The following is a 27,363-nucleotide window of genomic DNA, read 5'->3' on the forward strand; positions in this document are numbered from 1 at the left end:
CACGTGCCCTAACAGCCCAAGGAATACGATTCAGCTGCGTAAAAGCACACGTGTTGGCGTTATTAAACACATGCTTATATCAAGATACAGTGTACGGATTACCTCTAACATACGTAACCAACCAATACTGTAGTTCCCAGTTCTTAGCCACGCCGTCGTAGAAAAATAAAAATCGTACGAATGTTCTTGTTATGCAACAATAATAATATTTGAGATGCCTTTCCAGAGGGTTTTGCTTGGTATGTTTGGTGAAAAATATGTTTTGCATATCGGCAGTGGACTGAATTTAATAATAATGATGTAATACTTAAGAGGCTTTCCCGCGTAAACAAGCCTATTAATCATGATATTTCGCAAGAAGGGTTTTCATGCTGTTGTAAAACAAGTCAAACACACAATCCCCACTTGAGAATCAAACCCGGGCTTTGTACTTTCACAGGAGGTGCCTCCCGACATCGCCTTGAGGGAGTGCGCTAAGCTGATCAGCCGATGCGGACGTGACCAAATCTTCATCAGGTCACGTTCCAATCTACGCCGCGGATGGCCCGATAATCCGATCCACTTCTGATCCAAACCAAACACACGGCTCTTACAACTACTAAACTTTAAAACGGAGTTTTTATTTATTTTACTGGGTAAGTTCCACTGAGCTACAGTGAGGGAAAAAGTATTTGATCCCCTGCTGATTTTGTACGTTTGCCCACTGACAAAGAAATGATCAGTCTATAATTTTAATGATATGTTTATTTGAACAGTGAGAGACAGAATAACAACCAAAAAATCCAGAAAACGCATGTCAAAAATGTTATAAATTGATTTGCATTTTAATGAGGGAAATAAGTATTTGACCCCTCTGCAAAACATGACTTAGTATTTGGTGGCAGAACCCTTGTTGGCAATCACAGAGGTCAGACGTTTCTTATAGTTGGCCACCAGGTTTGCACACATCTCAGGAGGGATTTTGTCCCACTCCTCTTTGCCGATCTTCTCCAAGTCATTAAGGTTTCGAGGCTGACGTTTGGCAACTCGAACCTTCAGCTCCCTCCACAGATTTTCTATGGGATTAAGGTCTGGAGACTGGCTAGGCCACTCCAGGACCATAATGTACTTCTTCTTGAGCCACTCCTTTGTTGCCTTGACTGTGTGTTTTGGGTCATTGTCATGCTGGAATACCCATCCACGACCCATTTTCAATGCCCTGGCTGAGGGAAGGAGGTTCTCACCCAAGATTTGACGGTACATGGCCCTGTCCATCGTCCCTTTGATGCGGTGAAGTTGTCCTGTCCCCTTAGCAGAAAAACACCCCCAAAGCATAATGTTTCCACCTCCATGTAGGACGGTGGGGATAGTGTTCTTGGGGTCATAGGCAGCATTCCTCCTCCTCCAAACACGGCGATTTGAGTTGATGCCAAAGAGCTCCATTTTGGTCTCATCTGACCACAACACTTTCACCCAGTTGTCCTCTGAATCATTCAGATGTTCATTGGCAAACTTCAGACGGGCATGTATATGTGCTTTCTTGAGCAGGGGGACCTTGCGGGCGCTGCAGGATTTCAGTCCTTCACGGCGTAGTGTGTTACCAACTGTTTTCTTGGTGACTATGGTCCCAGCTGCCTTGCGATCATTGACAAGATCCTCCCGTGTAGTTCTGGGCTGATTCCTCACCATTCTCATGATCATTGCAACTCCACGAGGTCAGATCTTGCATGGAGCCCCAGGCCGAGGGAGATTTACAGTTCTTTTGTGTTTCTTCCATTTGCGAATAAACGCACCAACTGTTGGCACCTTCTCACCAAGCTGCTTGGCGATGGTCTTGTAGCCCATTCCAGCCTTGTGTAGATCTACAATCTTGTCCCTGACATCCTTGGAGAGCTATTTGGTCTTGGCCATGGTGGAGAGTTTGGAATCTGATTGATTGATTGCTTCTGTGGATAGGTGTCTTTATACAGGTAACAAGCTGAGATTAGGAGCACTCCCTTTAAGAGTGTGCTCCTAATCTCAGCTCGCTACCTGTATAAAAGACACCTGGGAGCCAGAAATCTTTCTGATTGAGAGGGGGTCAAATACTTATTTCCCTCATTAAAATGCAAATCAATTTATACAAATTTTGACATGCGTTTTTCTGGATTTTTGTTGTTGTTATTCTGTCTCTCACTGTTCAAATAAAACTACCATTAAAATTATAGACTGATCATTTCTTTGTCAGTGGGCAAACGTACAAAATCAGCAGGGGATCAAATACTTTTTTCCCTCACTGTATGAAGCCCTTTTCAGAAGCGACCTGGTTATCACAAATTACCGCTCAACGAAGTGGCGGCTTATCATCACGTGGACGTTTACAGCAGCCGCATACTCGACATGCACGTTGATTCTAAATGTGGGGGTAAAAACCGGAGGACTCGGAGAATAACCCACGCGACCACGTGGAGAGAGGCACTCAAACTCCAAATGTACAGCAGGCGTCAGGGTCGGGATTGAACCCGCGACCTCCTGCATACCAGGCGAGGTAGTTAACATCTCACCACCGCGGCAATCAAAGGTAAAGGTGCATCCCTGCAATCGCTCGCTCACTCCCGGAGAGGCGGAAGGGCCTCAACCGGAGGGAGCTCTGGAGAACCCCATTGCAGAGGGTACTTGGCCTGCTCTTCCACACTCCTCGAACGTCTTGGAAAAGGTGGGAGCACCCCCCACGATGTCGCCCCCACCGCTCGCGAGCGGCCGACCGACGACCTTGTGTGACCCATTCATACCGCTGCACAGAGGTGGCCGAATTTAGGAACGTTTCCGCCGCCGTTGTGTCCACTGCCGCACATGGAGATCGAACCGGCGACCTCTGGACGGCACGTGCGGTGTAATATCCATTAACACCACAGCACGGCCAATAAAAATACGTTAGTCGTCAGAATGTTCAATGGACACGTACATATGTTGGCAGTTTGTGGCTGCCATGGCACGTCTGCAATCCGGCAAATTAGAAGCAGGGCTGGCGGATCATGGAAAAGTATGAGACACCAACTTAGAATTTGAAGGCTGCAAAAATCCCAATCGTGTTCGGAGGCTGACTCAGACCATCGCCTCTCCAGGGGCGACAAATTGAACACCACTCTGTGGGATGAAACAACAGTGGCCCATCGACACAGCGACCCCCACCGCTTCTACTACCACTGGCTCAGGGCTTCCAAACGGGGATTAGCACTGCCCAGCTGCAATGTCAGCATCGAGATATCAGCTACGTGACTTCTATATACACGATGATACTTGGAAAACCTTAAACATTTTCTTCCACATACAAGGACAGTGATCCTCTGCATACACATGGGCGGCGGTTCGTGAGCACAAATTAAGGCCACCGCGGGGCAGGAGGTGGTCACGTGGCCAACGTTCGTCTCTGCCGGGCAAGTTGTTGACACCCCGCGCCAGGTGCTCGTTTGAGGCATCCTCATCAGGCAGGCCGCAGGTGTCCACTGCACATGCCGTCATTGGTTTCCACTCTACTCTTGTCACGTGCCTATGTGCTCAAGTGGTGGCACCAATCTCGTCGTCATGTTTCCGAATAACAACAACACTTTTCATTTTCGTGTTGTTGTCCATCCTACATAATGTGTCCAGACAGTGCCAGTTCCCTCGTCTTCTTCTGTGCTCAACCCTTTCTCCTCATTCTACGTTGGTCGCTCTTTGGGTCAAGTTTAGATGCAAAGTACCCCTCTGTTGTAGCAGCACAGCATCGGGAAAAAAAACCTCTCCACCGTGACGTCATCTCCACAGAGCGCACCTCCTAGCTGTAAGCGAGTGCTGACATTTCTCATCTCGCTCGAATTGTTCCTTGTCACCTTGCGTGGGACCCCCTCACTTCCTTCGGCCGCGTTCAGCGGCAGGCGAACCACGCAGGTGGGAGCGACATCGGCCCAGCTGCTGCCAAACACGATGACACGAGGGCAACGAGCGCAAGGCCGGTTGAAGGTCTTCGTGCATTCTTTCTATAAAATATCTACGCTAAATCACTGAGGGGTGGGGTTGTCTGCATCGACTTGTGGAGCAGATGGCAGCTGCAGTTTCTAAAAAACTCATTCCCTGCGAGGATTTTAGTTGTTTTTTTAACAATGAGAAAAATGCATTTGCGACCCCAGCGCAAACAGCCCGTTCTGATATTAGCACTGCGTTTCTATATCGACCCCAACACAAACAGCCTGTTCTGATATTAGCACTGCGTTTCAATCTCGACCCCAACAGAAACAGCCTGTTCTGATATTAGCACTGCGTTTCGCTCTCGACCCCAACACAAACAGCCTGTTCTGATATTAGCACTGCGTTTCAATCTCGACCCCAACGCAAACAGCCTGTTCTGATATTAGCACTGCGTTTCACTCTAAACCCCAACACAAACAGCCTGTTCTGATATTAGCACTGCGTTTCACTCTAAACCCCAACACAAACAGCCTGTTCTGATATTAGCACTGCGTTTCACTCTAAACCCCAACACAAACAACCTGTTCTGATATTAGCACTGCGTTTCACTCTAAACCCCAACACAAACAACCTGTTCTGATATTAGCACTGCGTTTCACTCTAAACCCCAACACAAACAGCCTGTTCTGATATTAGCACTGCGTTTCACTCTAAACCCCAACACAAACAGCCTGTTCTGATATTAGCACTGCGTTTCAATCTCAACCCCAACACAAACAGCCTGTTCTGATATTAGCACTGCGTTTCAATCTCAACCCCAACACAAACAGCCTGTTCTGATATTAGCACTGCGTTTCACTCTAAACCCCAACGCAAACAGCCTGTTCTGATATTAGCACTGCGCTTCAATCTCAACCCCAACACAAACAGCCTGTTCTGATATTAGCACTGCGTTTCAATCTCGACCCCAACACAAACAGCCTGTTCTGATACTAGCACTGCGTTTCCCTCTCAACCCCAACACAAACAACCTGTTCTGATATTAGCACTGCGTTTCAATCTCGACCCCAACACAAACAGCCTGTTCTGATATTAGCACTGCGTTTCACTCTAAACCCCAACACAAACAGCCTGTTCTGATATTAGCACTGAGTTTCGCTCTCGACCCCAACACAAACAGCCTGTTCTGATATTAGCACTGAGTTTCGCTCTCGACCCCAACACAAACAGCCTGTTCTGATATTAGCACTGAGTTTCGCTCTCGACCCCAACACAAACAGCCTGTTCTGATATTAGCACTGCGTTTTGCTCTCGACCCCAACACAAACAGCCTGTTCTGATATTAGCACTGAGTTTCGCTCTCGACCCCAACAAAAACAGCCTGTTCTGACATTAGCACTGCGTTTCGCTCTCGACCCCAACACAAACAGCCTGTTCTGATATTAGCACTGCGTTTTGCTCTGGAATGAAGCGAGATTGGTTTTTCACCGTTGGACCACGACCTACAATAACACACGGGGTGGTGCGCACGTGTTAGCCGCTTTTGCAAATTAAACTGCAGCAACTGGAGCAGTGGGGAATGAGAGTGGGGAATGAGAAAGCGAATGGATAAACGGCATCTGTACGACGTGTCCCCGCTGTATGGTTATTGTAAAGAAAAAAATGCATCTGTAATGTCATGTCATTAATTGGCATACAACCGCCTGAATGAGTTAAGCTTCGTCTGCTGTGTGGACACTTTATACAATCACGCTACAACTCTGAGTAAATACTTCTTTTTTCACACACTATTTGGTGATTCTGCATTTGCAGTGGTGCTACACATTCGTCAATAACACCGTGGCCTTCAAAAAAAAGTCAATGAGAGGGCACGTTTCGGGCAATGGACCTTCTCCACGGCGCAAAGAGCGTTGTTTTGTCTGCGTGTTATCTTTGCTTTATTTTCTGCTCAACCTCGAAGAAACGGAATGGGGCTCGGTCGCGCTAGAATGCCACGACAAAAAAGTAAACTAAACTCTCTCCCCCCCCCCGCTCAAAAGTAGCGTCTCTGCTTCGTGCCCTGACAGCGCCGCACCGCGTGACGCACCACGTGACGCGACGTCGCTCGCGACGCTTTGGCGACGAGTGGGCCGAGCGGAGTCGTGAAGCATGCGGACAGACGTGAGACCAGCTTGTCCTCGCCCAGACGGCGACACCGGGCGTTCACGCAGCCTATCTAAGTGCTCTTCACACGATCGATATTCTTTGAACGCAGCCCCCCCCTCTCCCCCCCCGTATGAAAAATAAAGTCTGCTGTTGCTTGAATAGAATTCAAAAAATATATTTTTTCAAGCGTGGCTTTAAATGGAGTTCCACCCATGACATCAATCAGCTGGCGTGAGTGTGTGCCGCGCGTGTGTTTGTAGGCAGCAGGGCAGGAATTTGTGCACAAGTCATTGATCCCAGCGCCTTAAGTTCAATTCCTCACCCGACAGTTGTATAACGTGCACTCCTAGATTCCATCAAAGTCAATCCCAATTCGACAATGAGCTTACAATCCCACTTGGTCTAGCGGCGGCATGGTCTAGTGGCCGCGCTTTTGCCGATTGTTGTTGGAGAGGTGCAAGGTTCGAATCCAGTGGCCGTCCTGGTTATTACTCCATAATAGAGTTTTTTTTGGTTATGTCACGTAAATATGAATGTGTTGTTAAACCCGCCACAGCCAATTGGCGAAGTTTGTCACGTAAACAAGACATGCCAATTAGTTAGTTCAGCACACCGATGTGTTGGAGAGTAAACCCACAACGTTAACAATTCAAAAGTACACGAGTGATATAAAAATGTGAATGAGTTCACTCCTGTTCTGCTGCATGTTCTCTTTTAACAATAATTCACTCGCTTTATGTAGTATTATAGTGGCAGATTTAATGATCATTTAAATTTACGCGAGCTTACCAAAAAAAACTTTATATTATTGATAATATTAGTCGTGAAAGCCTACCACGTGTTATACTGGTGATGACTGCACGTGTTAATAACCATAACACATCACGCCGCCTGCTTCACAGTGGACGGACGTTAAAGATCCCATGATGCAATGCAGAAGCGTCGTAGCCATCGCGTGCCGGCGTTACGTTAAAACATTTGTCGAAGTTGAAAAACCAGCCGCGATTCGATTGGACAGAGCAGTCATCGCCTCTACTGCAACAACAAAAAACACAACTTGGCAGGAACCTCCTAAAAAATCGAGTAACGAGACTCAGCGAGTCTGTCCTGGGTAAACAAGCGTCGTAACAACAACAATAATAATAATAGCAGCTTGCGATTTTTGCGAACCACATTTTAGCAGTCTCAGGCCCGTGTCGGAAAATTCCACATTTTGTATTGCGGCCGCCCAACATGTGTATCAACATGTCTACCAACATGTCTACCAACATGTCTATCAACATGTCTACCAACATGTCTACCAACATGTCTATCAACATGTCTACTAACATGTCTATCAACATGTCTACCAACATGTCTACCAACATGTCTATCAACATGTCTATCAACATGTCTATGCAAGAGCCCAACGTGGCCCTCCGCAGTAAGCAGAGCTCACTTGGAGCGCAGGCCGAGTCGCCGTACCCACGCCGTGACCTCGCGCCCGTGCAATTGTGAGCTGGGCACCTGCCCCCAAGACGCCGCCTCTTCCCGTCGATCGAGCCCTGCCCTCAGCAGTCTGCATCTTGTGGGCAGAGTCGTCAGTGCTGGGGGAACAAAGCGATCGGGGGGCTGGGGGGCTGGGGGGGCTATGTTGCCCCCACAAACTACAAACGTGAAATCCTCCACCGCGTAGGTATCGCCGCCAGGAACTTACTGGTGACAATCTGTGTCACCAGGTACTTTCCCACCTGATGATGAACGCTTGCGTTGCGCCCGAAACGTCGTGATTTATTTTATTTGATACCAACGTGACTTTACCGAAAGAACCAAAGAGTATGGATTCCTGCAGTCACGAAAACTTCAAATCAAGATAGAAGGGAGAGATGTCCGCGTGCAAATGATGTCGCAGGGCCCTTCGTTCACCTGCTGCTGATTTAACGAGCAGGACCCCCCCGTGCGCCGGGGCTGCCCAGGGTGGGTTCGTGACGGAGGATGCCCAGGGCCGTGTTCAGATATCATGGCGCACCATTGAGGTGCATGATGCATCGAGTGTCCGTCGCATGCCAAGCTGCTGTGTTTATTTAGCCCTTCAACTAATTCGAGATATGAGAAAATTAAGTGGCAAACCGACCTCAATGAGGTGAAATGGTTTTGTGGCGATTGTTGAATGAGCTCTAAGACATTTAGCTCGCTGCACTTAAAAAAAAAGAAACCCGGATTGATCGCAGATGGCGGCTTGGATTCAAACGCGAGATTTCAGCGGCGCTGGCTCTGCTCTGCGGCGCGCGTGATCCACCCCCACCCCTCCCGGGAACGCGTTGCGTCTCTGCGTGTGCGTGGGGAGCGGTGGTGCAGCGGTTAGCGCGCTGCGCTGCGAGCCCCGCGACCCGAGTTCGATTCCCGCTGACGATTATCTGAACCGGTCGTAGGCCTCCCCTACGTCGGCTCAGCCTCAAATGAGTACTTGGTACGATGTGTAAACGTCACCACTGGGGAGACAAAGGCGGCCGGGTTTGGTGCTGGCCACCCACCCCCTCGCGTGCCGTGCCAGGCTTCATAGGTGCTCGTCAACAACACTTGCCCCAACAGTTTGTTAAGGCTACACGGGGGGTCTTTGTCTTTTGTGTACGCACATCTGCGCGTGCGTGCACGCGCGTGTGTGTGGGTGTATTCACGCGTAACACAAATAACGTGTTTGCCACCACAATGCCACAATACTGAAAGAAAACATTCACACGTGGTGAGGGATTGGCACTCAGTTGGGGGGGGGGGTGTGCGGGAAGCGGCCAGGTAGCTTAGCAGGCTCAGGGGGCTAATGCCCCCCTAGAGCCAGTGTCAGGGTGCTAAGCCACAAGCAATGAGAGCCCAGCTTCAAGCCCCAGGTGCCCACTTAAAGACAAACAATTGGCCACGTGCGCTGCCTAATTTCGCACTGTCTCAGTCCACGCATCGGCCACAGCTTAAAGACTCAGCGACTGCGTCGCAATCGATGTGGCCGAGGAGCGAGCTGACGGGATGCACAGGGAGGGCATCTCGCTCTCCCGCACGGTGCTCGTCCTCGCGGCAGCGCCGAGACCTGCTCCTCGAGATCATCTGGCTGAAGGCCGCCCTGGCTGAAGGCCCTGGCGAGCATCAATGCCGAGTCGTGACCCGGCCGCCTTCACCGCGTGTTATGGACATGAACTGAGATGCCGATAAAGGCGCGTTACATAAAGTGAACGAATGAAACGTGTTATCGTCGGTCGTCGATTATCAGGCGGCTTATGTGGGGGGGAAGGGGGGGGTTTAAAACGCCAGATAAACACATCGTTATTTAATATAAATAATTTTTACATCACGCTATGTTTGTAGCTGTTGTGCATATGTTTTGTTTAGTGTTTGAAAATGTGTTTACTCTGTGAAATTGGCATAAATAAACATACAGATAGACACAAGTAAATATCCTGCTGCACACATATGTTTTCTGTATGTATTGTACTGTGCGTACCACTCCAATCTGCCCGGGGTGATGATAGCGGGATGGGGAATTGGAGGTGGTTATTCAGAGTCTGAATCCAACTCCATCAGCTGTGACGGATCAGCCCGGGACCGCCGGATAATGTTGTAAGCCGGATAATCGATGATCGACTGCATTCCTTCGCTAATCCACTGCTGGATGAAGGCCTTCCAGGGCTGTGCCAATCGTGGGGGGTGGATGTTTGGCCGTACTCAATCAGGCTGGCTACACTGCGAGTTGGTGACGGAAGGACCGGTTCAGACGTCGCCAGTGTCACCCTCGTCGCTGATGTGAGCCGTGGCTTAGAATCAAACATCAGGGCACAGATATAACAGCTGGAAATAACAGAAGCAAAGTCAAGAGGCAAGTTCGCCTCTCCTTTCGGGACCCGAGTGGATGTGTGCGTCAACATGTGTGGGGCATGCGGGGTTGCATACGTGTGTGCGGGCACTCAACGAAACAATGTAAGGACATTCAGCTCCACGGAATCATCTTGTTCCACACAAACATTTGAAACAACGTATGATAACGGAGACAATGAGGGCCTCTATTGTGGTGGTGTTGGTGGGGAGGGCGAGAGAAAGAAAAAACCCCACGCACACCCTGAAAGGGCTCCAGCCAGCTGAATCCAGCTGACTAAAAAAAATCAGTTTCTTAACAGTCGATAACGGGCACGGGAAGATTTTTTTGTCGATAGGAGCCAACCAAAACAATCACAAAGGGGTCACCATGGCGCGACACTGATACGGCCCGAAATAAAAATCTGCGTCGCGACCGCAGAGACGAGATCTCGCTCGTGGCTCCACGTGACTTGAATGCGTGCGGCAGAATTCTTTCGTACCCCCCCCCCCGAGCGTCACTTTACGGCGCGTTGGCGAAATGCCTCTCACGGATGCAAATCGGGCAAACCGCGTGACATCAACGTCACTCCCAATGCTTCAAGCGGCGACACTCGCTGCACTGCCACCTTCAGGGCACCTCGCAGACCAAGCATTGCTGCCCGAAGCATGGCGATTATCGATGTTGTGGCCACCAGGGTCGAAGATAAGAAAATGTTACAAATGTGAATCCTTTTTATCAACTTTATCTGCAAACACATATCTTAGTCAATGCTTTTTTTCGCAATGTTGTGGATAATAACCTTTATTTTTGATGGGAGGATATTTGGATAACCTCAAAAAAGCAAATAACAAATCGATCAACTCATGGTTAATTGTGTTTAGCTATGCCATACCCATCGGTGATCTTCCCATTAGCGGTGGCGAGATTTAACTATCTCACCTGGTATACAGGAGGTCGTGGGTTTGATCCCAACCCTGGTGCCTGTATATTTGTGATTTAGATGTTCTCCCCGTGGTTGCGTGGATTTTTCTCCAGATCATCCGGATGTCCCCTCCACATTTACAACCAACGTGCGTTTAAAGTTTTGGCTGCAATGCATTTCCACGTGATAAGCCACTGCGTTGAACTATTATTAAAAACATCTATAGAGCACAGTGGGTCTTACCTGGTAAAATCAAAGAAATCTGTTTAGAAGTTTAGTTTTTAACCGCCATTTTGAGATCACTATGAGGGCCGATCGGCAAACAAAAGGACTCATACTCTTAGTTCTTTCGGTAAATTAAAATTAATAAAAATAAAACAAAAAAATCACGACGTTTCGGAAGCTTGTGTTGCCTCCGAAACGTCGTGATTTTTATTGTTTTATTTTTATTAATTTTAATTTCATTTTTTACCTACGTGACTTTACCGAAAGAACTAAGAGTATGAATCATTGCAGTCACGAAAGCTTCAAATCTAGAAATAAAAGGACGTCACTCACGAACAACTTGAGAAAAGATACGACGGCTGCTGCACGTGAGTTGTACTGCAATGTGCAACAGTGTTCCCCGTGCGTTCTGTCTGTGTGCATCCATCCCAGAAGCTCTCTGGCAGATCTGATCCTCTGTTACTGGACAGCATGTGAGCCGCATTGTGGCGTCTCAGATGGCTCTCTGTCTCACACAGGAAACGACTGCACATGCACAGACACACACAGACACACACATGCACAGACACACACATACACAGACACACGCATGCACAGACACACACATACACAGACACACACATGCACACACACACGCATGCACAGACACACACATACACACACATACACACACACACGCATGCACAGACACACACATACACACATACATACACACACACATACACAGACACACGCACTACTCTAACGTTCCAAAACATGTCCCACGTGTGGGACTTGAGCAGCGACCAGATTCGGTGGTGACCTTCACACTGCGGTCCACTCATGCGGCGGACATTGCCAGAAGGAATTACTGTCATTGGAATGCAACGACTTGATCCAGTAATGGGATAAAGCAATCCCACAGCGGAATCCTCATCAATAACCGTGCAACACTTCGCGCGCGAGGCCATCCGTCGAGTGGACGCGGCAGTGACAAGATGCATGATCACTGTAATGTCATTTTTGCAATGCCTTGTCTGTATACAGATCTCTTGTCACGTTCGCTTAGCTAAAGTGCAGCAACGGCTGTACGCAAAGCACTGGTACAATAATATTAGGATTTATACGGGTATGGAGGATTGTTCAACATTATTAGCATTGCTACAAAGGGTGATGTCTGACTGAAAAGCTGTCTGCTCGGTGAGTCTGCAGGCCCCAAAATTAACATAATTGTGGTGAGCCAATCATTTGGTTAATTTGTTTCTCTAAATGCATTCCGTTTTAGAATCGCACAAAACCGCACGTATTTAGAATCGAACAACCACACGTGTTCTGTGTCAGAAATGTGGATTGACACAGGGATGTAAATTATTATTATTTAGATAAAAAATGGGTGTTTTCAAACACGCAGCAAAAAGGAGTCATTCTCGAGCAAGTACAATACGCGGCACATTTAAGTGCCATGAAAATCTCTCAACTGCCAACGTGAGCAAAAACAACGCAGTGCCCAACACACACCTTACAGTGTATCCTTGTGATTTGAAAACCCGTTCCGTCTGTTTATTCGAGCCCAATGCTAATCAAACATGGAGGGAGGGGGGGTACACGCGCACACCCAATACAGACGCAACAACAAAAATCCCTCTGTCATCAGTGGGCATAAAGTAATCACAACAAACGGAGGGCTCCGCCTTGAGTGAGGCCCCGCCAGGAGGCTGCGCGGAGCCCGGCGGGCTGTGTTTTTGTTGAGTTTTCCGGGGCTGCCGTTCAACATTGCGGCGCTGCCTACCGCGGCGTGTCCTCCTAACGCCTGTTCGCACGCGCGAGGCGTTGCACCGTGGCAGGGCAAGCGCGCTGAGCACACACAGGGAAGGGGCCTCTCTTCACCGTGACTCGGTGGAATCCTATCCCAAGGGAATTCTAAAAAAACACACACAAAAGTAACTTTGTGCGTGCGACCGTAAGAACATGGAGCCATCGTTGAATCACTTTTGGCCATTTGCCATTCATCACTTAAACTAAACCAATCGTTTTACATTTATTTTAGCAGGTAAGGCCCACTGACCTGTATAGCGTCTTTTTCGGCAAGCGGCCTGGTCACAAATGATAGCTCAAAGAAGTGGCTTATCGTGTGGAAATGTATCGCGGCCAAATACTATAAACGCATGTTTGTATGTATGTTGAACCTCTTTCGCACCGTAGGTAGCCAACCGTGATGATCAGAGGTGTAGTTCGCAGCTCAACTTTGACATAAACGAGTCATTTATGTTGGAGGACACGTGCACGCGTTGTCGCTCTTGGGGAAGCAACTATGAATCGAGGGAGAACAATCGCGTACGGACCCTGTAACGCTTTCCCACGCGCCGCATCGCCCCTGGCCTCTGTATGAAGAAGCACTCTGATTCTAGTTGGCCACGGCCACGATCGCTGCCGCGCCGGGTGACGCGCAGGAGACGGAGCGCGGCCGCAGGGAGGCGGCGCTCGGGGCTGGGGGCGCGAGCGCCGTGCCCGGCAGGGCCGGGAGGGCCGGCAGGGCCGGGAGGGCCGGGAGGGCCGGGAGGGCCGGGAGGGCCGGGAGGGCCGGGAGGGCCGGGAGGGCCGGGAGGGCCGGGAGGGCCGGGAGGGCCGGGAGAAGGAACTTTGAGTGCTGGTTTTGTCCCCATGTTGTGGGCAACCCTTTGATCGACCGATCTGGTCTCCTGGAGGACTGTAGTCCCCAATAGCAACGCGCCTTGGCACTCGAGTTTCGTTCAAATTTGGATCCGCTTTGCGAGAGTGGCGATGCCAGATCTAACGCATTAACGGCCCTTTCAACCTTTGTTGTCAAGCACTGACAAATGGCACTCAAGCCAAAGTTGTTTTGTTCAAGAGTCGTTTCAGAGTTAAGCCTCATGGAACTGCGAGTGCGCCTTTATAAACCCAGTATTCTCAAATACGGTACATTTCTACGGGTGAATAGCTCACCTCTCGCACCCGATTGATTGTTCATTCAGCGTCTGTGCACTCTGCTAAGAGTTGTATGGATACAGGAGACTATTTACGTCTGCTCAGGCACATCACAGAGCCCCGTGAATCTGCTTTATTGAAGATCAATGGAATCTCAGCTTCTCTCATCCATGAATTCTCATATGCAGCCACCACCGATGTGATCATGAATAGCATAGGCTCTGCTGGATATGTACTCTCTATACATTATGCATACCGTATGTGCCATCTTCTATTGTTATCCTCAGACTGACTAATTTGGACTCCAAGCATGCGTATGTTAATTTTCAAACATTCAACTAACAGCACCTTCCACTGAACCCGGTATGTTTTTTTATATTATTATAGAAAAGCTAAAGGTGCAGCCCTGCAACTGCTTGCTAATGCCACTGGTGGCAAGAGGGGCAACTCACTCGCAGTAAAAAAAAACTAAACTTTAAAACTATTTTATTTTACCAGGTAAGGCCCACTGAGCTATACAGCTTTTTTTCAGACGCGGCAATGGCCACAAATGACAGCTCAACGATGTGGCTTATCGCGTGGACATTTAGAAGCAACCAAATACTCTAAACACACGTTGATGGAGGACCCGGAGAAAAATCCACAAGACCACGGGGAGAACATCCAAACTCCAAATATACAGCAGCAGGCGTCGTGATCGGGACTGAACCCACCATCTCCTGCACACGAGGCGAGGGAGTTCACATCTTCTAGCCACAGAGCTACAGAACAACCCTCTTGAGTTCTGCCTCGAAAACGTGCCTCTTTCAACTGGCCTTCACCCTCTGCTGGTTCCGGCCGCTTCCCCTACAGGTTATGTTTATTTCCTGTTTTCCATACACAGAGCATTGGCATCTGCGGATGCGATGTGCCTTAAAATGTTAATAATTATCATTATCATCCACGCTGGCCGGACGTGACCTGCCAATCACAAATGTGTGTCGCATCTATTTATACTGCTGGGAGGACAGAGGCTGCGGAGACGTTGCTCGTTATCGCTGCCGCGCCGGGAAAGCGACCGCGGCAGGACCCCCACGCACGTGCATCACGTGCGTCCACCTTCCGTCGCGTCGTGCGTGGCCAATCGCGGGCGCGGTCGCAGCGTCTGCTATCGAGTCCGCAAGCAACGTGAGGCAACGACTGAGCGCAGAGAGGAGGCGCTGCCTGCCGGATGGCGCTCCGGGCACACCTAGTAGCCAGCCCCCCCCCACCCCCTCCCTAGCCCCCCCCCCCCCTCGTGAGTGCCGAACGATGACCGCTCGGGAAACGCGTGTGGCAGCGGAAAGGTCTTCCGTGAGAGACTCGAGCAACGTTCCCACAGCACCGCGCCGCCGTGACGCAAATCCCACCCCGAGCCCGGCACGGAACTCCCGCGTGGTTCCACGTGGAGGCGGGGGGGAGGGGGGGGCGTTGGGAAGGGTGGGGGTCAGCGAGAGGGGAGTGGTGGCCAGTGGGTTTTGGCGAGCGAGACACCTGGCCGCCCTTGTCGTATCGGCTATGTTCCCCAATAAAAGGGCGACTCAGTTGAACGTGCGTCCAAGTAAAATACAATTTAAAAAATCACAATCGTGGGCTGGCGAGCAAATTGGCTGAACACTTGGATGAGATTAGATTACGGTACTCGCCATGGAATCTCGCGGGGCCTCAATCCAAGATCTGTTCAGAGAACAGCGATTTATTTCAACCAGATGGCACCTTCAGAATCCAGATTAATGCATCTTCTTGGTTCTTTCGGTAAAGTCACGTAGAAGGGAAGTAATAAAATAATAAAAATAAAACATAATAAAACAATTCTCACGACGTTTCGGCCACAACGCAAGCAGCCATCCTCAGGCGAAGAATGAAACACCCCAAGCTTGGAGCGTATATTTAAGCTGGGTTAGAGGGGGGGGAGGTGGGAAGAAGAGCGCCTAAACAAAATAATTTGCATATCAAGAGGAATTCAGCATATGGAAAATGCGTAGGAGGTGGGCGGGGGGGGTTCCAAATCAATACTATGCCCGTGCATTATGCAGGATTAGCAGCATCAAAGGGGGGGGGGAAGGGGGGGAGCATTAACAAAGGAAAGGAATGTTAATAGTATGTAGCTGTAGTTACTAAACAACCACGTAAAAAACTACAGTATAAACTGCATGACAAACTAAAGTATAAACTACATAGCATCATCAGTAAACTTACTATACTCTACAATAAGCTGAGTTACTAACAGTAAGTAATACATGAAAAATTCTACGTTGTAAAAAATTATATAATATGCTTCCATCTAAACTTTATTCTCTTACATCACACGCGTCTATACCGTACTATATACTTCCATAGGCAAAACCAACATTAAATTACATACTGTATTGCTATAAACCACCCTATACCTTATACATTTTTAATATAACACTATGTATTATTCTACCCACCCTAATGTGTATCAAAATGGTTTATTACGTCCTTCCAGTGATTGCTAAGCCAGAATCCATCTTCTCGGTTAAAATTGTCTCTGTGTTTGTAAATGTGGATCGCCTCATGTACGAATCTCTCATGATAGCCAGATGGCTTGCAGAGAACCTCTGTCTTGGAGAAGTCAATGTCATGTGAGCCCACTGAGTTGTAACAGTGATCTGCCACGGCTGAGGTGTTTGTCCTACAGTGTTTCAGGTCAGCTTTATGTTCACGGATGCGGTCCGAGACATGTCGTTTGGTTTCCCCAATGTAACTGCTACCACAGAGGCAACTTAGTTTGTAGACACCAGGGTACTGTATGTCTGGAACCACATCTTTTACAGACGGTACCAGATCACGGATTTTATGTACTGTGTTGAATCGGACCTGGATCTTGTGTTTAATCAGGATTTTGGAGATCTTTTTTGTGACCCCAGCAATGTAGGGTAAGGTGATGGTCTTGAAAGGCTCCTCAACAGGATCCTTCTTGGTGGTTGGAGTGATGGCTTTGCGGATTGTGTAGTCGGAGTAACCATTAGCCTTAAGAGCTTGGCGTACGTGTTTGAGTTCACTGGAAATGTGTTCATGGTCGGAGATGCATTGGGCTCTATGATATAGAGTCTTGATGAGGGAATTCTTCTGGGATGGATGGTGGTGGGAATCCGGTTTTAGATAAGCATCCGTGTGGGTGGCTTTCCTGTAGACAGAGTGGCTCATTGAACCATCAGGTCTCCTTTTGATTAGGACATCCAAAAAGGGGTAGCTTGCCATCATTTTCGACTTCCATGGTGAATCTGATGGCTGGGTGTATGGAATTGATATGGTCCAAGCTTGGGGTGTTTCATTCTTCGCCTGAGGATGGCTGCTTGCGTTGTGGCCGAAACGTCGTGAGAATTGTTTTATTATGTTTTATTTTTATTATTTTATTACTTCCCTTCTACGTGACTTTACCGAAAGAACCAAGAAGATGAATCCCTGCAGTCACGAAAGCTTTAAATCCAGATTAATGCAGTTTAATTTTATTAGCCCAGGATCCCTCAGATTATATTTAGTAATTTGTACTCTGTTTTATTTTACCAGGAAAGGCCCACTGAGCACTTTTTCAGAAGTGATCTGGCCACAAATGGTAGCTTAATGCAGTGGCTTATCACGTGGAAATTTAGAGCAGCCAAATCCCCCTAACGCGTGTTTCTAAATGTGGAGGGGAAAACTCGGAGGACCCGCAAAAAAATGTACACGACCAAGAGGAGAACACGCTAACAACCAAACATACAGCAGCAGGCGTCAGGGTTGGGATCGAACCCACGTCTTCCTCCCATACCAGGCGAGGGAGTTAACATCTCGCTTCCACACCACACGATGGTTCACAATCTGTGGTTGTGATATTTAATCATTCACAGCTTCGTCCATCCTTTTCACTGATAATTGTCATAATTATTTGATCTCGCTGAACACCACGTGGTATCACTCGAACACACATTGGAGATCTAACCGATTTTTCGTTGTGCTTATGTTGATGCCCCACGTGTGGTGAAACAGTGCAATCTCACGTCTGGATCTCTGCCCGGTGAGAGTGTTTTCAGATGGCAAATGATGAGTGCGATGGGTGGGAATGCGATTTGGTTCTTAGATCTGTATGTGTGTATGTTCAACTTCTTTCGCACAGAATCTTCTCTCGGCGAGAGAACCATGGGACGTGGGATTTATATGGGCAACATTTAGAGTGCTTTACGTATCTCTCAAAGACAAACATATTAACATGCAAATATTGTCCGTGAGCCAATTTACGTATTACTCATGGGAAACGGGCTGTAGGTTGTCAAATAATCCCTATCATGTACGGCTGCCGTCAAGGCTCATGTTCGAGGACGATACGTCGGTTACGAGTTTACACGCATTGGGCACGAACCTCACAGCACTTAGCTCCCCGCGCAGGGAGCCAGGCGTTGGCGAGCCACGGGTCGCTGGCTCGCGAGCTACAGTTCGCTGGCTCGCGAACTACAGTTCACTGGCTCGCGAGCCACGGGTCGCTGGCTCGCGAGCTACAGTTCGCTGGCTCGCGAACTACAGTTCACTGGCTCGCGAGCCACGGGTCGCTGGCTCGCGAGCAACAGTTCGCTGGGTCACTGGCTCGCGAACCACGGGTCGCTGGCTCGCGAGCAACAGTTCGCTGGCTCGCGAGTACGCGAACGCCCTCACACCGCAGAGCGCGCGCACTCCGAACAAGTCGGTAACGCGGAGCGGCTCCAAGGACACCGCGCAGCACGTGAAGCCCTCTCACAGCGAGCACAATCCGCACAGTCACGTGTACTCACAATTACAGGCCCTCTGGCAGTTTTGTGTAAACACGGGGATTTAATTAGGACATGTGGGAAACTTAATGGGAGGAATTGAGAAAATTGATGCATCACAAAATGGAAAGTGGCGCTTGGGGCATGTGCTGTTGGACCTCGGATGAAGTGAAACGTTCGACCCGCGCCGATTCCCATGGTCATGAGGGCTGCGGCTTGTTCACCATTTACGTTTTACAGCGTCGGATATTCCCAATCAGTCAATCACCGCGCAACGCAACCATCGCTTCCACTGCATCCAATGCCAAAAGTAAACCGCGACTATTTTCGGGGTGCGCGCTACGCGCAGAATTGTGCGGCGCGTTCGTGCCGTGTTCGCGAGCCTCTGTGGAGGAGTGATTTGCTGTCGAACCTATTTCTGCATTGGCAGCAAGAAAGAAAAGCAAGCACCGCTTGCTCCACATCGACGTCGCGTGAGCACACGACGAGGAGTCTCGGCAGCTCACGGTGTTCAAGAACGCAGACGAAACACCAGCAAACGTCGCGTCAATTTCACTCGGTGGAACGGCACCGACATGCCCCCCCGCCCCCTGCAGTCATCAAAAATGTATTGCTCTCATGAAAGCGCACATTGCCAAAAGTCTATTTGTGATTGCAATTTAGAAACGTTTCAGAGGAGTGGGTTAATTTTGCCTTAATCAAGAACGGCATTTTGTTGTCGTTTTTTGCAGAACGTGTTCACTGACATGTAATCAAACTGTGAACAGCCCAGGCCAAATTTGTTTCAATTAATTTCAGCCCAAAAGAGCAGTACTCCAACCTCTAATTATATGTATGCGTGCAATGACAATTACAGGCCTTTCACTAAATAACTGACGTTGCAGCAACATGTTTGTACGTATAATAGTTTACACTCTGTAAGGTTATTGAACGGTGTCTGGCTGGGTGCCTCGGCGGAAGAGCGAGTGGCTTGCAATCGGAATCCTGCTTGGGGGTTGACTCAGCCCATCATGCCTCCAGAGTAAATAAAATCGGTACCACTTTCTTTTTTACTATTTACATTTTCTTTTACCAGGTAAGGTCCACTGAGCTATGTAGCTCTTTTTCAGAAGCGATCTGATCACAAATGATATCTCAACGAAGTGGCTCATCACGTGGACATATATCGCAGCCAAACACTCTAGACGCGCGTGGATTCTAAATGTGGAGGGAAAACCCGCATGATTCGGAGAAAATCCACTTGACCACGGGGAGAACATGCAAACTCAAAATATACAGGGTCGGAATCGAACCCACGACTTCCTGTATACCAGGCGAGTTAGTTAACATCTCACCACCTCCCCAATGACGTCAGTTGTGCAGAAGTCACGCGGATGGACTCGTCACCCACGCCATGGGCGCGTGTCACCTGCTACCTCTGGCCTCGGGATGTAAACGGGAGGAGAGCAACACCTCAATGGTCATTTGAGCAGGGGATCACGTTTGACAACTCAGAGAGTAGTAGAGAAGAACAAAGAGCGAGCTTACCTCATTCAGGAGATAAGCTCGCTATTTTTCAAAAGTGCTAATTCGCACCTCAGATTTGCACGGTTGGCTACGTATGGTGCGAAGGAAGTTCAACATGCACGCAACTGAGATGTATGGATATCTATGAAGGCAAATCAATTGTACAGGGTGGTCCAGATGTCTCGTGACCTCCATTTAATTCTCTAAAACGTACTATGTTTAAAGTAAGGTTAATTTAAAACATAAATGAAAATGCAAAAGAAAAAAATGTTAGGGGTCAATTAATTGGGGGTTACGAGACATCTAGACCCACCCTGTACTAATAATCTCAAGTGTGGGTTTGGCTCGCTGAGCTTCGTGAATTAGCTGCGGTCTATAGAGCACCAGCCAACCGCTTCAGTCTCTTTCTCTGAGCATTGTGAATTAACTTAGAGCCATAATAATAATAGCGATGCCATACTCTGCTTTCCTTGTCTGAGTAATTGTAGTAATCCACGGGTAGAGTATTGTATTGCGATTAATATTGCGACGCAGCTGATCCTGTACGGATACGTGCTGCTAAAAATGAACGACGGATGAGTGGAAGAGAAACACGGCGCTCACCCCCCCCCCCCCCCCCCCGAAGACGGTCCCCTCTCGGGTGGTAGGATGACACACAAGATGACACACAAGATGACACACAAAATGACACGCAAGATGACACACAGGATGACGCACAGGCGGCAACCACGCCCACGTTCCGAGCTTATTAAATCGACGATGTCATTTACAGGTGGAAACGTCCGTATGCGTCCAGCCAGCTTCTCAAATGCCGCGTCCGGAGTGACGATCGCTTTCCGGAAGACGTCACCACGCTGGCCCACGCCCGTTGGGTGGAAGGGCTCGGAGGACTTGGCTCGGATTATCCCTCCCCAGTGACGTTCAGTCGAGATGCAGGGGGTTGAATCCACAGTCGTTGGGTTGATAGTGGTGTGCACAAACCACTCCACCATTGCCCCCCCCCCCCCCCGTGCAGTGAGTCGAATGCGAAATTCCGGCAGCCGATGCTGTTGGTGTCTTCCACGTGCGCGCGTGGTTTAGAGAACACAGGCAAGTTGAAGGCAATATTCTGACCCTGAAGGAAAGCAAAAACGGTCTTGGCCAGGACACTGTCGTCAGAGGGAATTGGGGAGTTGCTCGTCGTGGAGGGTAATTCAGGAGTGGCAGCCTAGGGAGGGAGCGTGTCCAGGAAGGAAGTCAGCGCTCGTGCAGGTGCTAGGCAGTTCGCGCGCGGCGATACGAACCCGGCGACCCGAATTAGATTCCCGCTCACGGTCAATAACAGTGACGATTATCTTAACTGGTCCTGGGCCTCCCCGAGGTCAACTCGGCGTTAAATTAGTACCTGGTGGGCTGTGTGGTAAACATCGTCGCTGGGGGGACGTGTGTGCTGGCCACCCACCCCCTCGTGTCCCGTTCCGGCCTTCATAGGTGCACACATAGAGCACTTGCCCCAACAGTGTGTTTTTTTATTTTCTTCAATCAGCACTGGACACAAACTAAACTTAACTATTTTTATTTAACTAAAAAACTAAAACTATTAAACTATATTTTTATTTCACCAGGTAAGGCCCACTGAGCTATGTAGCTCTTTTTCAGAAACGATCTGGCCACAAATGATAGCTCAACGAAGTGGCTTATCACGTGGACATTGATAGCAGCCAAATACTCTAAAGACTTTTTAAAATAAATGTGGAAGGAAACACCGGAGGACCTAAAGAAATATCCACGCGACCACGGGGGGAACATGCAAACTCCAAATATAGAGGCATCAGGGTCGGGATGGAACCCAGGAAATCCTGCATACCAGGAGAGGAAGTTAACATCTCGCCACCGCAGACGTTACGTATGTTATTTCATGGCTGATAGTAGATAATGATGATAATTGTATCAATGCAAGAGCAAACGCTCTGCCTTTAAATTGTACCGTATGCCCTGGGTTATCAAATACAAGCGTAGACAACCTTGTGTTGATATAAATATTACAAATTTCGAATGTAATCTTTTTTTTTTAAACAAGCTGTGGGTACTTATTGTCATTCGGATCCTCTTTGACAAACGTACAATTTCAGTAATTTCCATGTTTGAATACGCGTAATTGAATTGAAGCATTGGAGTCTTCAACGTAGGCGTTTCACTTTGGCATCTTGTTTTATTGCACTGTTTGCGAGTAGCAACGGAAAATAGCCCCGAGTAACGTGTCCATGCGTGAGCAGCCCTAATCTATTTCTGTAAAAACATATTTACACTCGACTTAAAGATTTCGTGACTGCAGGAATTCATATTCTTTGAGTCTTTCGGTAAAGTCACGTAGATAAGTTCAAAGAAAATATTTTTTTGTTATTTCTTTCAACCTATCTCCGTGACTTTACCGAAAAATCCAGAGCATATGAATTCCTGCAGTCACGAAAGCTTTAAGTCAAGATTGAAAGGAGCTAACCTCCTTTGCCTGATGACGATCACTTGTGTTGCGATCGAAACGTCGTAGTTTTTTTGTTATTTTCTTTGAACCTATCTCCGTGACTTTACCGAAAGACCCAAATAATAAATATTTACACTCGTGAGCAGAAAATATGTGAGTATAGATCACACGGCATTACCGGCGCTTTGAAAATTGTCCACGTGCATTTGGTAGCCTTTCAAGCGTGCCTTCTATCAATCATTTTCGAGTGATAGTCTGAATCGTAAGCGTTATGAGCTTTACAATCAAACCTCATTTAATTTGATTTACCTAATCAAAGCTATTACGCTCGAAATGCCATAACGTACAAGGATGCTGCGAGGCTGATTAGTAGGAGGGTCAACTTTACATTCACCCCGAGGTTAGCCTCCACTAGTTGACCATTCCCAAGGGATTCAAGTGTACGCCGTATCTCCTTGTTTTCAACATTCGCCGTGCATTGTGCAATGCATGTGCACATGTGGAGACTCATGATTGCCCCCCTTTGGGAATATAACTTTATTTATTGGCTTTTACTGTTCAAATATAAAAATAAAAATTTTACTAAATTTACCACACTTGAAAGAGTCACTAAAACGCTCCTGTAAAATATTCATTGATTAAGAAGGCCCTTAAGAACAAAGTACTCTTTACGTGATCATTCATACATGTTGGACATTGTGTTTAAGCTGAAGCAACCAAAAGACAAGTTCTGATATCCGATGTTGATGTTAACGATGGGGTAGAGTGGTGGTGCAGTGGTTAGCGCCCTGCGCTATGGGGCAACAACAGCCTGAGTGTGAATCCGAGCCGTGGCTCACAACAGTGGCAAGTGTTGGCTAAACTAGTCCTGGGCGCCTTCCACACCAACTGGCATTGATCAGCATTGTGAAGTGTGGTCACACAACCCACCTTACTGACAGCGTGGCGAGATCTTTATCCAGCAATGGTTTAACAAGGGTATTTAAATAAATATTAATACAAATGGAACATTCAAAACTTTCCCGTGTGCGACTCTGGTCATCCAGAACGGACCGCAGTGCGACGCATAACGACGCGATGCCAGATCCACAGACACGAAGGAGACATCACAGCGATACAGCGAAACACCCTCCCCGCTGCTTTTGACCCACCTGAATGTGAAATTGTAATTGCGGCTCTGTGTCCGACATCAGCAGCCGTACGACAAGAATAAAGATAATTATTAAATGACTCCGGTGGATTACTGTCATAAAAGTGAGAATTAATTTGAAAAGTGAAGCGACGTTGCCGTGTACGGATTACAAAGGTCGCAGTTGCGAACCGAGAGCACCGCTTGAAGACCTCGGCAGAGGTGCGCGCACATTCTTCTCGCGGATGCACTTTCGCAAAAGCACGTGACAGGTCTGTAAACAATCAAAGCCATCAAACGCGAGCGAGGCAAACGGCACCGCTCAGTGTCGTGGCGGACTACACGTCCAGATGAAAGCGAGTTGGGGAGGAGGAGGAGGAGCAGACAACGGTAAACATTCCGTAGTTATTGCTGCCTCTACGACGGAGAGGAGGCACACGTGCTGGCGGTGAGTGGCGTGGAATGCAGCGCGATTGTTGGGATGATCATGTGAAGAATAAAGGATTTTGATCGGACCCTGTGTTTGGAGCGAGCTGGGTCATGCTGCATGCACACTCTTGTTGCAACTTCCTGACGAGTCTGCCCTGTGTCTTAGGGGTAATGAGATTGGTAATAAATGTGTATATATATAAACCCACTATTCCCGTACGTGGCAAAAGGGAAGGAGACTGAAAACATTGCAACGTGCTTTTTCTACGCCTTTTTGTTTTAGTTACTTGGCAAGCAAGGTAATTCGTTTGGTAACACACCAGGGAGTTCCCAACCACGTGGGGACTGACGACCTCTTGGGCAATGAGATCCACCTTTGATGTTGCCTTCACAGCTCCCCCGCCACTGGGACGGACCCCTTCATACCGACATTGAGCCAGAGCTGTACAAGGCGGGACGGGGGAGCTTTGCCAGTGGCTGAGACGGGGCCAGTTGGAGCGGGAGAGGACGGAGCAGCCGCCCGGCATCAGCGGGATCAGCGTAAACACTGCTCGGCAAACATCAAACGACCAAACCCCACGCAAACAGAATGCCCTAAATTTCAAAAATATGGGAACTTCAAAATAGCGGCAAAATGAGTCAATAAATAAAACAACAAAAGCGTGCTCATTTGCACCACAGCCCCCAGTTCCACAGTGGATAACGGGGTTTCGATGGTTGTGCAGTGAAAGAGAGGGATGCGATTCATATTGACGCCTGGGCACGCTGTGAATGCGGAACCCAAGCGGCTCTGGTGAGGCGCGCGCCTCCGTGGACCTCGCGACCACACAGACGCACGATGACGACACCGCCGATGGTGGCTACACAAGGCAGACAGGCCGAAGAGTGATGGTGGTGGTGGTGATGATGATGATGTCGCATCGGCACAATGACATCGTCGGCGTCTTCCCATCCTCACCGCTCCTCGCCAGCGCTCGTCGACCCATCGCTGACCCGACTTTGCAAACGCAGTGGCAGTGCCTCTGTTCGGGTGTGCACACAGGGCCCTCCTCGTAACGAGTCTCGAGGCTCAGATAGGATTTGCTAGATAATTTGGAATTATCATCATCATTATTATTAACCTGCAGATGTGGCGTGATACAAAAGGAGTCGTCCCGTGGCTTATCAGATCCATATAGAAGGGCCATTGCTTAAACCGTCACCAATGATATACACATTTAATTTGAGCGTGGTGTTATTGACACACGTGTTGAGCCTTTGTTACTTGTGCTGATGCACCACTGCCAATTCTGCATCACAATTTTCGTTTTTTAAGAGATTGAATACTCGCAGAAGCAAAAGCGGCAGCAGCTGTCGAAGGAGCTGCTGCTGCACTTATGTAGTGTGTTTTTTGCACTTATTTTGCATCGTGCGCAGCCAACCGTGCTAATCGGAGGTGCGGGGGAATGACAACAAACTAAACACAAAAAATCAGCTGCAATCGAGGTGATTTTAAAGTGCATCGCTCTAATGGATTCCTTATATAGGAGGAAGAGCGTTCCAGACGGCCGCAGAAGCGCATCTGAAAGCCGCTGATGCGGTGCTCGCCTTTATTCGATGGCCAGCCATAAGCTGCTTTGAAGATGACCGGAGTTTGCTTGATGGCTTACGCTCCTTGACGAGATCAGCATGCTATGGTGGTGTTGGTGAAAATAAATTCATGACCCAGAAAAAAACACACGGGCGAGACTCAAAACTGCCCATTTTAGGGCAGTTCATTGATTTGTTTCTCTTACTTTTCTCTCCAGACACGCCTTCTCAAATGTGCTGCGCTCCTGACCCTCCTATAACTAACAAAACAGAACAAGCGCCAAATCACACTTTGCTCGATTAGCGTCCCGATGCCTCTGCTCCACTAACCTGTCACGTCAGCACAGCCTTGCAATGCACCGACTCTCCAAGTGAACGGACGGCAATCTGTAACGAGAAATGTAAATCTTAGCTTCACAAAACACATTCATTTCACCCCCTAGGTGAGCCTGGGATATCGTCGAGGTTCACGTTATAATCTCTGTGGTATGACAACAGCCGCAGCAGTGACTATCGAAATTCGCAAGTTTGCCAACGTCAACCGATGTGATGGCACGTGTCGTCAATTGAACGTGGCACGGAGAGAATTCGCTGCGAGCACCAGCCCCACGTGCAGGATTGTACAGCCACCCAGCCGGGGCTGCGAGACATCACAACCTCAAAGTTTGTGGTGTTGAAACCTGGGCTGCACGCTGCACCACCTGATGGTGCGAGATGCCCTTTCTGGGGGTGCGAGACGTTGCCAGATTTCCTTTTTAGAAGGTAAATCGTCAGGCACGTAAGTACAACGACTTTAGAACCTCATTCGCCAGTAGAAAAATATGATCATTGTTTTTTAACCCTTTTATCTGGCAACAAAACTGACACCTTTTTTTACAAGGAGTCATGTTTGCATTGACCACAATACCTGCAGTCGTAAGGCGCCTTTTGGCGTCAGCTGGTCCAACACCATGTGAGACTAGGCTCTAAGGAATGCTGTCTCGGGTGTGGACCAATCAACTTCAAGGACAGTGCATACATTATCAGAGTTATGTTTTTTGTTTGCATTCCGACTGCAGGTATTGAGGTCTATGCAAACATGACTGCTTGTAAAAAAAGGTGTCAGTTTTGTTGCCAGATAAAAGGGTTAAAAAACAATTATCATGCAACGACTTTGTTTCGTCAAACCCCTTTGTATTCATTTACGTGAAACATTCTCGTAACAATTAAGAACCAAAGGGGTGCAGGCAGCAGTACAGGCGAAGAACCACTGGTGTGAAATAAACACCCTCTGACAGGACTCCGTTAAATTGCGATTGTTCAGTGACGCACATCATTGATACCAGCACCCAGTGAACACTGTAACACTGGGAATGTAGCTCATGTTTGTAATTGAACAAAACGCAGTTTTGCGCAAATATAAAAAAAAAGCCAACACACTCATCAATAACACTGCCCTGAAGATGAAACTTTTATAATAAGGTGACGTTTCGGGCAATGACCGTTCTTGAATGATTCCCTGCGTATTCCGTAGATAATAAATCTCTCTCGTCTCACACCTGCTTTGGGAATAAAGGAACCCGA

At 48.3% G+C, this 27,363-nt stretch overlaps 1 protein-coding gene across 7 annotated transcripts in view; it reads right to left on the minus strand.

Annotated features, from left to right (window-relative positions):
• Positions 1-27,363, minus strand: part of SEMA3F (semaphorin 3F) — a 377,495-nt gene that overhangs the window by 243,932 nt on the left and 106,200 nt on the right. For 4 of the 7 annotated variants that reach the window (XM_078609409.1, XM_078609408.1, XM_078609415.1 and 1 more), the window contains one exon: positions 26,131-26,187. The exons of the other annotated variants lie outside the window; for them this stretch is intronic. In XM_078609409.1, the coding sequence (XP_078465535.1) occupies positions 26,131-26,187 (57 nt within the window). The remainder of the gene's footprint in view (positions 1-26,130; positions 26,188-27,363) is intronic. 7 annotated transcript variants of the gene reach the window in all.

The sequence above is a fragment of the Lampetra planeri genome, chromosome 32, assembly GCF_965212315.1.
Source record: "Lampetra planeri chromosome 32, kcLamPlan1.2.h2, whole genome shotgun sequence".
In the NCBI taxonomy this organism is placed as follows: Eukaryota; Metazoa; Chordata; class Hyperoartia; order Petromyzontiformes; family Petromyzontidae; genus Lampetra; species Lampetra planeri.